Source organism: Vanacampus margaritifer, chromosome 19 (assembly GCF_051991255.1).
Source record: "Vanacampus margaritifer isolate UIUO_Vmar chromosome 19, RoL_Vmar_1.0, whole genome shotgun sequence".
NCBI lineage: Eukaryota > Metazoa > Chordata > Actinopteri > Syngnathiformes > Syngnathidae > Vanacampus > Vanacampus margaritifer.
Window position 1 is genome coordinate 8,591,758 of NC_135450.1, and position 13,536 is coordinate 8,605,293.

General features: G+C 39.7%; 1 protein-coding gene across 3 annotated transcripts in view; it reads right to left on the minus strand.

Moving 5' to 3' along the window:
* Positions 1-496: 496 nt before the first annotated feature.
* The window catches only part of prep (prolyl endopeptidase), a 45,041-nt gene continuing 32,001 nt past the window's right edge, over positions 497-13,536 (minus strand). For 2 of the 3 annotated variants that reach the window (XM_077552327.1, XM_077552328.1), the window contains 13 exons: positions 6,977-7,051; positions 6,713-6,846; positions 6,482-6,612; positions 6,195-6,404; positions 5,884-6,005; positions 5,689-5,794; positions 5,393-5,584; positions 5,108-5,305; positions 3,422-3,525; positions 3,105-3,336; positions 2,874-3,005; positions 2,636-2,792; positions 497-1,179 (listed from right to left, as the gene is read on the minus strand). In XM_077552327.1, the coding sequence (XP_077408453.1) occupies positions 885-1,179; positions 2,636-2,792; positions 2,874-3,005; positions 3,105-3,336; positions 3,422-3,525; positions 5,108-5,305; positions 5,393-5,584; positions 5,689-5,794; positions 5,884-6,005; positions 6,195-6,404; positions 6,482-6,612; positions 6,713-6,846; positions 6,977-7,051 (2,088 nt within the window). In that variant the 3' untranslated portion in view covers positions 497-884. Of the gene's footprint in view, positions 1,180-2,635; positions 2,793-2,873; positions 3,006-3,104; positions 3,337-3,421; positions 3,526-5,107; positions 5,306-5,392; positions 5,585-5,688; positions 5,795-5,883; positions 6,006-6,194; positions 6,405-6,481; positions 6,613-6,712; positions 6,847-6,976; positions 7,052-7,219; positions 7,451-13,536 lie in introns of those variants that run through there. The other variant, XM_077552326.1, reaches the window with a different exon arrangement.

Genomic DNA, 13,536 nt, shown 5'->3' on the forward strand with positions numbered 1-13,536 from the left:
AGATTTGATTTCAAATTACAAGTGGCCAGTTTACATACGACCCTTGTGAGGTAAAGGAATTGGATGGGTGCATCTTTAACACATAATCTGCAAGGTACATAAAATAACTCCTCTAGATGGTGCTCTTGGTTTAAAGATAAAGGCGACTGCAATGGATATTGATTATATCTCCACTGCAGCTTTAAACCAAGAGTGCCATCTAAAGCAGAGGTCCCCAAACCTGGTCCTCAGGGACCGGTATCCAGCCTGTTTTCCATGCCTCCCACAGCCAACACAGGTGATTCATATCATCAGCTAATCAGCAATCTCTGGAGAAGGCTGATAACGATCTCCACCTGTGTTGGCTGTGGGAGGCATGGAAAACAGGCTGGATTACCGGTCCCTGAGGACCAGGGTTGGGGACCTCTGATCTAAAGGACTCCCCCCAAAAAAATCACGTGTTTCATTTGTCCATCACTTATGTTAACATTTAGAGAAGAACCACCCACCAGATGAATCACTGCTTAAAAAAGATGTTTATTGTGTTTTGCTCCCTTTCAAATGGCGACAATCAGCCTATGCCAAGAGGTAGAAATAAGTGAATTTGTGGGGAATTACACACACATAAACATACGCGCACACATGCACAACATCATCATTTGAGTAACATTTGAGAAATGTGCAAGCTGAGATATCGATAATAAATTAATATGTAAGCAGAGTACCCGCCACGTGAAAGGGTTGCCACTCGAGCCTTATGACAGCGGCTGATTGGCCGATCCCAGTAACCCCGCCCCCCACTTATGACCTTTGCACATTAGCTTGCGGTTCTTCCGATAAGTGCCGCTGGAGTTCTTGGAGGGAGGGAGGGAGAAGACGGGGCATATACGCACACGCGGCGTCCGTTATTTGACCCAGGAGATTTTCAGACAGCGAGCGATGAAGGCGTAGGTGTCGGCCACCTCCTGGATGACCTTGCTGGTGGGCTTGCCGGCGCCGTGGCCCGACTTTGTGTCCACGAGGATGAAGAGGGGGTTGGACTGCTTGCCGCTGCGGCCCACCGTGTGCTGCAGGGTGGCGATGTATTTGAGCGAGTGGAGGGGCACCACCCGGTCGTCGTGGTCGCCCGTCAGCAGGAGGACGGCGGGGTACTGGACCCCGTTGTCCTCTGGGACTCTGATGTTGTGGAGAGGGGAGTATCTGGCGGGGTGGGGGGGAAACACATGAACGTTAGTTGCCTCTTCCATCTTCATGTACGTCAAATAAGTTGGTGATATTTCATGATGAACCTTTAATTGCATGATAACCTTTATAGCTGAATTTGACCTTGACACGGAGGGGGAAAAAAAATCACAATAGTTTCTTTAAAATAATATGTTCTATGTGCCCCACTCGTCTAAAGCATTCTGATTAATATTGTATTTGTGAATTAAACAGCAAAATCCACCTGTTTTCCCCCAACTGAGGGGGCGGCCATTTTGCCACTTGCTGCCGACAAAGTGACATCACAGCTGCTAAAGGTTCAGTTAACGGCCAACTCACGCCTTATCTGTTTTCTAAGTTTAGTCATGTGACATTAGAAAGATGAGCCGTGATTGGTTGTTATCTAAACCCCGAGCAACTGTGATGTCGTTTTCAGTTGACAGCAAGTGGCAAAATGGCCGCCAACTAAAATGGATAAAAACAGGTGTATTTGGCTGCCTAATTCATATTCCACAAATGCAATATTAATAAGAACGCTTTGTTTAGACTAGTGGGGCTGCATAAAACATTTAGAATTTTAACTCATTCACTGCCATTGACGCCTATAAACTTCAAAAATTCATTTGAACAATTTTTATTAGCTTATATTTTTTTCCACTTTAATTAACAAGAGTATGAAAACCTAGATTATTAAAAAATAATCTTTCCAAAAAAAGGAGAAAAAAAAGAAAAAATTATTAAAAATTGGGGGCGTCAGGCAATTACATTTTATTAATTGTAATTAATCGCATGACTTCAATAGTTAAGTCACGATTAATCACAAATTTGATATCTGTTCTAAATGGACAATATTTTTTTTCTAGGTTTTCATACTCTTAACAAAAGTGGAAAAAACTCAGTTCAAATGAATTTTTGACGTCTATAGCCGTCGACGGCAGTGAATGAGTTAATTTTAGGTTGACTTCCTCTTTGAACGTGTGCTCAAAATGGACTCAGCAGATTTGACTACATAGCATATTTTCCAAGAAAGAAAAAAAAAAAAATCACAAAAAACTATAAAGTCATCTGAGTTTGACTGGAATACATTCATACATTCAGGTGCGTCTCTTGCACTACTTAGCTACAGCCAGGGGAGGCGCTGTTGATTCACTGAAGTTACTGTACTGTATATGGTTTCTCTATTGCAACTCTGCTTCTGAGCATTTTTGGAATCAACATGAAATCTGCATTTTCTTTGTATTCTATATTTTGCCCCTTAAAGACATTACTTTCACTCTAGATCAGGGGTGGGCAATCTCGGTCCTCGAGGGCCGCAGTCCTGCAGGCTGCGATGGAGCCGGGAAAAATCCAAAACCCCGCAGGATCGAGTTTGCCCACCACTGCTCGAGATCTACTGTAAAGACATCTAAACTACTCCAAGTAACCATGGCAACAAAAATCTAAAAACACTCACTTGATAAGCCACTCAAACTGTCCTTTTTCTTCCGAGCAGCCAAAATCGGTGGTCCAGGCGTGGCCGATGGTGAATTTGTGGAATTTCAGCATGTCCATGACGCCCACCTGAGCGACAGCGCAGCCGAACAGATCGGGCCGCTGGTTCGCGCACGCCGCTGCGCGGGGAGGAAAAACACATGACGGACGGAGGCAAAAGAGAGGAAGTTGTTTCGTTACCATCTGCAGGTGACGCCTACCTACGAGCAGGCCGCCGTTTGAGCCGCCGTTAATGGTGAGCTTGGACGGAGAGGTGTACCCCTCTTTGATGAGGTACTCGGCCGCACATTGAAAGTCTGTGAAGCAGTTTTGCTTGTTGGCCAGCATGCCCGCTAAAAAGGAGAAGTAGCACACGCAAGTGGAAACGCCCTAATTTTTTTTTGTCAAATTGTGTCACAAGAACCTTAAAGTGTCGCTCAACTCTGGCTCACCTTTGTGCCAGGTCTCGCCGTACTCCCCTCCTCCCCGGATGTTGGCGACGGCCAGGACGCCGCCCAGGTGTCGCACAAAGATGAGCCGCGAGACGCTGTAGCTCGGCGTGATGGAGATGTTGAAGCCGCCGTAGCCGTAGAGGAAGCCCGGGTTGGAGCCGTCCAGCTTGATGCCCTTCTTGTGAACGATGAACATGGGGACTTGGGTGCCGTCCTTGGAAGCGTAGAAGATCTGGACAAAAATGGGCAGACGGTGGAGAAATGGGAACGATGAAGATGGCAGCGAGGCCATTTTTTTTTTTTTTTTTTGATGTTACCTGAGTGGTCTGGTAGTCAGACGGGTCAAAGCCTTTGACTGTGACCTCTCTGAAGATGTGAGGCTGGAGCGGCTCCTTGGTCAAGTCGCAGTGATAAATGATGGCTGGATGAAAAGGGGGAAAGCGAAAATGTTTTTTTTTTTTGCTGGAGTAAGTGATGGAGCAAAATCAAGAGAGATGTTTAATACCAATTTGAACGAGTATTCACAGATACCAAGTTACAGACACCACTTGTACTTTTGATACATAACATTTAATTTAACACAATGACAAAAAAATGTCCACAAAATATCTCTTTCTGATGCACGTGGTGTGTCAAACTGCCATAATAGGAGGAGTTAATCAATTTTAGATTTACATTTTGTTTGCCTTAAGTATTGCCCGACACCGATACCTGGTACGGGTACTCGCCCACCCTTAGCAAAATTCAAGTATTTTTTTTTTTTTATAAAATGGTGGGGGGAGGGGGCTCTTCACAAACTGTTGATTTCTTGTGAAGAATTTTGTCAATCATATGGAATTTGACTGGTAAAAGTATGTTTAATAATTGTTATGTTCAGTTTTCACTAATGATGGACAAGTACAGATACCAGGTATTAATATCTGACCGATACCCGACCTTATTTCAAGGTAAGGGTACTCTTGCGTCTGTTTTACGATCAGTAACTAAAAATGACAAAAATAGAAAATTGCCATAAATTTCTGGCAAATTGAAGGAAAAATGCCATATTGGGATTTAGGTTTTTCTTTAAAACTTTGTCATTGTTTTTTTGTGGACATTTTATTTTGTATCAAAAGTATTAGTGGTATCGGTACTTGGTATTAGCATTTGTGACTACCAGGGTTATTTTAGTTAACGACAACTATTGAAAAAACTAAAATCATTCAATTTTTTAAAAAAAAGAAAAAAATTCATTAACGAAATAAAAACGAAAATGCTTTAAAAAAATAAAAATAAAAAACATAACTGAAACTACATTTTATGTTTACAAAGCTAACTATAACTATCATTATAACAAAAATGTCCTTCATTTTAGTCTTTCGTAATCAATTTAATACATGAGCCTTTGGGGATGATTTTAAATGTGATTTTAAGTAGATTTATTTAACCGGAATAAGGATGTTGGAAAGTGTGTCACACAGAAGTGATGTCATCTAGCAGCAGCAGCCATTAGAAAAGCATCTTCAGATGACATCGCTCCTAGGCGACAATTTTGCTTCCCCACCTTTTCATTTAACTCATCCAAAATACAACGCTAAGTAAGAAATGAGTTACTTTTTTTCATTTTACCACTGTGTTCATTAAATATTGCGCGCAAGTAATACACTTTTTTTTTTAAAAACAAAAACTAATATTGAACCTAACTAAAACCAAGCTTTTTTTGAATAACTGAAACTAATAAAAACTAACAGAACCACCCTGAAAACTAATTAAAACCAACTAAATAAATAAAAAACTAAACTCAAAACAAAATAAAAACTAACTAAAATGAAAATTCCAAAACTATAATAACCTTGGTGACTACTCAAGATTTGAGTACTCGCAAAGGCACACACAGCGCTTCATGCCTAAATAGGTTGGGAATCTTCCCACCGTCAAAGAAACTTCGTTAAAAGCACATTCTTAGATATCTTAAATAATAAAATACGGAATTTGACACACATGCCTTCAGAGTTCAATTTTACCTGGTGAGAGGAAGGAGGTAAAATAGTAAAAGATCTCCGAGTCGCGTTTCCTTCCTGTGAATCCGACCACAGAGCCGACATCCAGAGGAAAAGTCCGGAGCTCCTCCCCGGAACTGAGACGATACATTTTCAAGACGTTCTTCACGTCGTGGAGGAAGCACACAAACAGGTAGCTGGAGTATGTGCAGGTGGCGAATACTGTGAGCGGAAGACGGTGCAGCAGGTGTGAAGTGAAGCAAACAAATCGACACCGAGACCTTAAAGCGTGCCGGCGGCGCTACTCACCGATGACGTCCTTGTCATGCTGAGGGATGAGCTCCGCCCAGTCGCTTTGAGCCGGCGAGGCGAAGTCGATGTTGATGAGGCGGTAACGTGGGGCGTCCAGGTTGGTCTTGAACGTGAACACCGTGCCCTCGTTGGTTACGTACTCGTACTCGGCGTCAAAGTTGTCGATGAGCTTCACCCATGGCAAAAGTCCTGGATTAAGACGGATGTGCCGTAAGAACACGTCACATACTGTTTCTCATTTGACTCTTTTAAATGTATAAATAATACAGTACTTCCAAATATGTCAAACATGCCTGTAATGCCCTGAGGGGTCTTCTTGAGGTCACAATACCACAATCTGTTGACAGGATCACAACCTTCCCTGATGGACAGCAGCACATAGCGGCCATCATCTGAAACCTACACGGTTACATTCGTCACCTCTCAGTGAGTGGAAATAACTAAGCAAAAGTTCAGCCTTATTTGGGGAAGGGGGGGCAAGAAATGACCTCGGCTCCACTCATCCACTTAGGGTGATCGGGAAACTGGGCACACAGCACGTCCTCAGACTGCGGGGTTCCCAAAACATGGTAGTACAGTTTCTGGTCCAAGTTAGTCGAGGTCTCAGTGCCTAGAAGAGAACATTTTCAATAGAGTGAATTCTTTAGAAAGGAGGACACTAGTCCATAAAGGCACAATATTTACTACAGCTGAGTCCACTATGGAAGCAAAAAGGACAGTTTTTTATATGTGTGTGTATATATATATATATATATATATATATTATTTTTTTTCCTTACAGGATGCATCTTGACCTCACCATCGCTCTTGCCCTCTTGCTCAGGGTAAGAGTTGTAGAAAAGGCCCTTCCCGTCATGCGTCCACGACATGCAGCTAAACTTGACCCGCTCCAGACAGTCCTCCAGTTGCACGGCACCTTCCACCCGCAAGAAATGCATCTCCACCCAGTCCGAGCCGCTGGCGCTGGTGCCGTACGCAAAGTACTCTCCATCTTCTGAGAATGCGTAGCCTTAAAGACCAGGTAAAACATTTATTAATTTGCCTGCTAAGAATTTGACATCAAGAAATTACGTCTAGGGTCGTTACCTTGCAAGGCAACTGTCCCATCGTCAGAAAACGTGTTGGGATCCAAAAAGACGGTAGGATCTGCATCGAGGCTCTCCTGCACATACATCACACTCTGGTTCTGGAGGCCAGTGTTGTAAAAGTGGAAGTACCTGGAGATGACAACAAACGGACATCAGAACAATATAACTATGGTTATAATAAACTGACTAAGAATTCAAAATGATTGTGTTATGTTGTTGCCAGACTTACCTGTTTCCCCTTTTGAATGGACAGCTATACTTGGGGTAGTCATACAGCTCAGTCATGCGCTCCTTGAATAGATCTCGCACCTCGCAGCGCTCCAAAAATGGCAACGTGAGCTTATTTTGAGCACTGACAAACGCCTGTGAAATCAAAATGAATTGCATAGCTTGGCTTTTAAATGTTTAAAACATCTTTTTGGTCTATTTGAAGAGTCAACCAGGCTTGACAGTCCTGAGTCCTGATCTTCACGAGATTGACTGTGTTTATTACCTGTGTCTTTTCACTGTCGGGGTCCTCCAGCCAGCTGTATGGATCTGGTATTTTGTAGCCATGATAATCATCCATCTAGGAAACACAAACACTTTTTGTCAGAATTTAATTGAGTCGCTAACCCTGCTAAGCTAACTAGCATGCTAACAAAAGAAGCCGTTCTCCTCAATGAATGTAACAGCACAATCACAGCAGCCCGGCTGATTAGCACGCTAAGCCTAATCGTGCTAACACACTACTTACAACTGCATCGTCACGGTAAGCGGTGGGGTACTGAAAAGCCATTCTGGACAACAGTTTTCGGGAATCGCGTAAGAAATAAAATCGCCCCAGTGCCCGAAGTGGATATTTTGATATGGCTCTCTGGAAGACGAAGAACATTTACTTGAGACACAAAAAAATTGGCACAAGAAACGCGCTAGAATATTCGCTACAATACGGCTGCCAACGAGCACTGTCAAGAGGTGACGCTCCGTGTGCTTGAGTAGGAGGGAAAATCTAGAGCGCCCCCTGTCCGCATGAAAAAAGATTGCCACAGTAATAACGCAATCAATGGCTTATCCGACAATACATTATATTGAAATCAAAACACAAAATTACATTGGATGGTAAAAACATTAGTACCTTTTTTTTATCTAAAAAAAAAAAGTCACGTTTGGGTAATTTGTATGTTTTATTGTGGAATTTTATATTCATAAATGTAAATTTCTAAACTTGAAACCTTTATTCAAATTATTTTTGATTGAAATTGACAATTATTTTAAGTCTCGTAAAATTGTAATGAACAAGTAATGTCACTTGATAATTAATAGTCATGAAAAAATATTTTTAAAAAAAACTTGTAGCTGCCTCAATGTTATTGTTCCCCTTGTGGTTTTAATTTGATTTGTATTTTATTATGCTGACTGGTATTCTTCTGTGTTCAATAAATGTTAATAATAATCATAATAACAATGCAGTATATTCATATAATAACATTTTTATTTTATTTTGTGATTTTAAATGTTGCATACTGTTTTAAAAAGTATTTTGTAAAGCGTTTTGAACATCATATGATGTAGAAAGCACTTATACAGATTTTTTTTTAATTCAATAGAATTATAATTGCAAAAAAAAATTGTATAAAAAAATGGTCAGTATTTAATGTGTCATTATTTAACTTTTGATTAAAAAAATGCTATTTATCTTACCAGCCTAATTTTTAGGGCTGTTCAATACCACTTTTTTTCAGACCGATACTACGAGTACTGAACTGTTGAGTAGTCCGATACCAAGTACTAATACCACTACTAGTTTTGATACATAACCCCCCCCCCCAAAAAAAAAAACAACAACAATAAAAATAAAACTTAAAAGAAAGAATTAAACGTCCCAATCTAACATTTCTCTTGCATGAAATTAATGACAAATTTCTATTCTTCTCAATTTTAGTTCAGCATAAAACTGTGGCTGATAATGCTCTGTCATGAGCACCGATACATTGAAATCAGCCCCATCGCTTCTTATTTTGCTGCATGTGTTATTTCAAACAGTTTCCCGGTAGTCCATATAGTGTGAAGAGTGCAGTTGTAAATGTTGACCTTTCCACCTCTAGCTAAAGGCTATGCGGGTCCACCGGGAATCTCCGTCATCAACTCTTATCTATGTGACAGAGAAGGAGAGACCTCAACCTCTCCCTCCTTTTTCTTTCGACTTGTCTCTACCTCCCCTCCCCTCCCTTCCGTCCCTTCCTTCCTCGCTTGACTTGATCAATCAATCTTGATTTGGCTATAATTATCACTGGCGCCCATTCTTGCTCAAGACCGATAGCATGCAGATAAGACAAAATGAAGCGACACATAACTTGAGGCCTTGAGGAAAAACGTCCAGCGCTCAGAACTAAAATAAAAGTGCCTCATTCTGAGAAATCGTCTTTTAACTTGCCGTGTTGTCGGCCACATCTAAGCGACGGATGCTGCTTCTTCACAGCTATGCCGATAAGACCCTGGAAACAGGTTTCAATGACGTGGCGCTGTCTCGGCAGTAAAAACGCAGCGCATTCTTTGGATACCGCGCCCGATCAGACAGTCAGATGTCCTTTGGCACATTCCGCACAGTTCTTACTTTCAGATTTATCATCACACGTGTCATATTTCAGAAGGAAAGGTGAGTCGGTGTGGTCTAGATTTATGCAAAGCGAAAGTGGATGTATGAATGTTTGTAATGTATTCGCTCAGGTTGAGGGCTATTAACGGAAATGCTTCAAGGTGCGCGTTTTGGTGACAAAAGATGGTCCTGGCCTCCACCCAATTCTATTCTTCCTAAAATCAGGAATACCCCACTATGCAAAGAGGATGTTTTCCTGTTGGCCTTTGTCGGATGATACGGGTCACGGAAAGCATTGTCCTCGAACCAGGGGGTAGACAAAAACGGACAGTTTGAATGAGTGTGTTTGCGTTGAAAAAATGGACCTGCTATTCTCATTCAGTGAGTAAGTGGGGGAGTATCGAAGCGTCTTTTGACATGAGCTGGAAAGCGTATGAATTAAAACTACTCCTTCCTCGGTTTTTATGCCATTATCCGGCGTCAACAATGATGGGACCACCCCTCCCCCTCCCCGCTCTCAACAGAGGAGGAAGCACCTGTCTCAGTGGTAGCGGATGAAGAAGGACGACCACCTGTTGTGTTTGTGGCGAGGGTCATCGTGAGGTTACTAACCTCCATAATGATCATTCAGTTGGAATTGAGCATAAAAATGTCATCCGTATGACGTGGATTTCAAAAATTGATCATATTATACACCCTTGCTGTGTTTTTACTGAATCATCATGTCACTTAGGGCTCTATTTTCATAGACATAGAGCAAATGTCGGTGGATCCTGAGTTTTGTATCAGCACGTTTGCCAATTGACCGAAAATTTGGACTTTTCGAAAAAGTGGCCACCGCAGAGTAGACAGCCTTCTCATGTAAAATATTTTATCCGCAAATATGTAAACAACAAGCGCAGATTTTGTTTGTTATTTTTCTTCATGAGTTTTAAACAGAGGACAAATCCAGGTCCAGAAAGTAAAAACCCTTCCACTGTTTGGCTTTAGCTGCAGGTGCTAGCTAGCGAGCTCCCTAGCTAGCTTTCCGGGTGCTTGTTTACCTGCTAGAGAGCTCGCTAGCTAGCTCAGCTAGCGAGATGCTTAGCGAGCTCCACCGGTGCTCATTTATCTGCCAGGGAGCTCGCTAGCAAGCTAGCTAGCTAGCACAAGGGGCTAATGCCAAACTGTGGAAGGGTTTTTACTTTCTGGACCTGGATTTGCCACCTCTGGTTTTAAATTTGACAACCGGTTAATTTGACCCGCAGCAATACGGGAAGGTTAAAGGTAACAGAATTGTGTTTAGGCAAAACTTTAAAGCAGCAGGCTGATGCTAATGCTCAAAACAGGAAGTAACAAGCATGTATTGACAATGCGCTTGTTCACGAAACATATGGAAAGTCCTCATACATACAATTGAGAGTGCTCCTGTTTTGCGTACCAATATAGTTCAAATGGACACAATGTCCACAATTTGAAGAAACAGAGTATATAAAATTAAATTGTACTAACTACTAGAACCACAGTGCTCACTCTTATTGTTTGATGTTTTTTTTTTAAATTACAAATTTATATTTCTTATTGTCTGACAACAGAAAAACTATTTTGGTCTAAGACATGCATTGTAGAACAATAGAATGGATCAAATTGTCTTTCCTGGCTGTGTCACATGTTTGTGTAGCCACTTGTTGCCAGGCAGAATTTATAGACAGTGGAAGCGGATATAAAAACAACAGGCAACAGGAACAGGAAGTTGAAAAGACTTCAAGTCCAAAAACAACACTAAACAAAATATGAGTTTAGCTCTGTATTAAATATAAAATACATTGGCCTATTCGATGGATTTTTATGGGTAATAATCTCTGCACCAAATGCTCACAAAAGTAAACTGATTTATTTTTATTTTTATAAACACGCCTTCATCAAATAATCGTCCAAATCATTTGTTCAGATTTTTCAGGAAACACCAAAAATTGAACCATTTGTGTCATGAGGAGATGATAATTTTTGCAACCCAAAAAAATGATGTCAGCAAGTATTTTAAGAGGGTGACGATATACAAGTTTTACATATTTTAGCTACATCGTTGAATTGGGTAATTGTGAAAGCAATTACAAACAAGGAACCATCAGCTCATCTTTCCTTATGATTACATCATAAATACCGTTTCAATTATTTCTATTGTACTATATAAGCACAAATGACACGACCTAAGCTAAAAAAAAAAAAACTATTTTAAGTTGCCCCTTGATCCTAATAACAGTTGTCCAAGGGGGGTGCCGAGGCGACACAACAATGCTCAAGGATGCTTTTAAGTGCGGAGATCACAGAGGACGGCTTCCTGCCGTTTTGTCCCATTTGGCTGTTATTAGCCGCCGAGGGCCAGGGCGACAGTCTCCGCTCTGTCCTGTCCTGCCTGCGCCTGACGTGCTCTATGGTCAGGATGGCCTGTCTCATCAGATGTCAACAGGAAGTTGGGAATTACAAAATTGCACAATTGCAGGTTTGGATGTATGGCCAAATATTTCATCGTCCAAGGTGAAGTCAGTTTAAGTGAGGCCAACTCCACGGTGTCATCTGGAACAAGTTTTGCTGTGACCAACCAATCAGAGGATGGAAATATGCTGAGGTCGCTGTGGCTAGGCCCTGTGAGGTGAATTTGGAATGTGATCTATGGAGGACCAAAACTGCCAACATTTAAAATAAATAAATACATGACTATATAAATACATTAATTAATGACTAAAAGTGAAAATAAAAACGGATATTAAAAAATATAATTTAAAAATTAAATAAAAATATATATATAAATGGGAAAAAACAATATATATATATATATATATATATATATATATATATATATATATATATAAATAAATACATTTGTATTAAAAAAAATATTATATTTTTAATATTGTCTTTTATTTTCACTTTTAGTCATTTATTTATTTATGTATTTATTTAGTCATTTATTTATTTTTAATTTTGGCAGTGTCTTGGGTTGGACTCCGCCGTTGCAAACTACCTTTCATTGGTTGAGTGAGCGGCTCGTGGTAGTTGTGGTAAATGACAAAAAGTGAAAATAAAAACTAAAATTAAAAAAATAAATACAAATGTATTTATTTATGTATATGTATATATTTTTTGTTTTTATTTCCATGCATATATATATATATATATATATATATATATATATATATATATATATATATATATATATTTAATTTTTGAATTATATTTTTTATATCCGTTTTCATTTTCACTTTTAGTCATTTATTTAGTCATTTATTTATTTTTAATTTTGGCAGTTTGGGTCCTCCATAGTGATCAGCCAGCACTACTCATTTTGAATTAGACTGGTAGGTTGGCGGTTCGAATCAGGTCTCTGGCCTTTCTGTGTGGAGAAGGAAAGTTGCTTCCTCCTACATTCTAAAAACATTTGTTGGGTTAAATTAAGAGTAATCCAGACTTAATATACATTTGGTTGTGAAATTACAGCATATAATTAAGCATGTATTGTTGACCTTAGAGTAATATCCTTGAAAGTGTGTGTTTGTTTGACTTTGTTTTGTCTATGTCCATGTACTTAATTTTCTGTGTAGGGCAGCAAAGCCTTCAGGCTCCAGTTGCCAAGGAAACAAAATAAAAGCCAATTGTTAATTGGACTTTGGATCAAAGCTTCACATTTTTCCTAATGACAGGTGGTTTTGCAAACCTTGTGATGTGACCAGTAAACATAAACTGCAAACCTGGGGTCCGCCAACCTTTTTGAAACTGAGAGCTACTTCTTGCGGATTCATGCGAAGGGCGACCAGTTTGATACACATATCTAAAATGGAAAATGTGTTCAAATGACCTTTAATAATTGTATTATTGGGGCCTGACCTATTTAATCAGCCTTTTAATTTAATTTAATTTAATTTAATTAGCTGCTTTAAAGTAGTCACAAATCAGCTGATTTTTATTGATTTATTTTTGATCACATTAAACTTCTTCCTTTTGTTTGCCCATTTTTGTCTCTGTTTTAAAGTTAAACAAATATAAGGGAGCAAAAAGACAGTCAGACAGTTAAAAAAAAAAATCCACGTAAATCGGGCTGTAGTTATTATGTGTTATAATTACAAATTAATGGTAATTTTATTAATGTATTAATTTTATTTTATATCTATATGCAACATTTTATTTCTATAAATATTTGCCAGTGTTCACATTTTCAAATGATTACTACTTCCTGGGAAATCAAAATTTTCCCATCACTGGTGAGATACTTTTTTTTTTATAGAACAGGCTCAGGTGGTACTCATGTGGCCCTTGGGGGCCTACCTGGTACCACGTTTGTGACCCCTGCTCCAAACAAAGTTTTTCTGGCAATATTTTTGACAATTGACAGAAAATTATTCAAAAACGGGGTGTTCCAAAAATCACATTGCCCTTCCTTTTTTAAATTTGCTTTCAAGTCTCATTTAGACAGATTTTAGAGCATCAGTATTTGATTT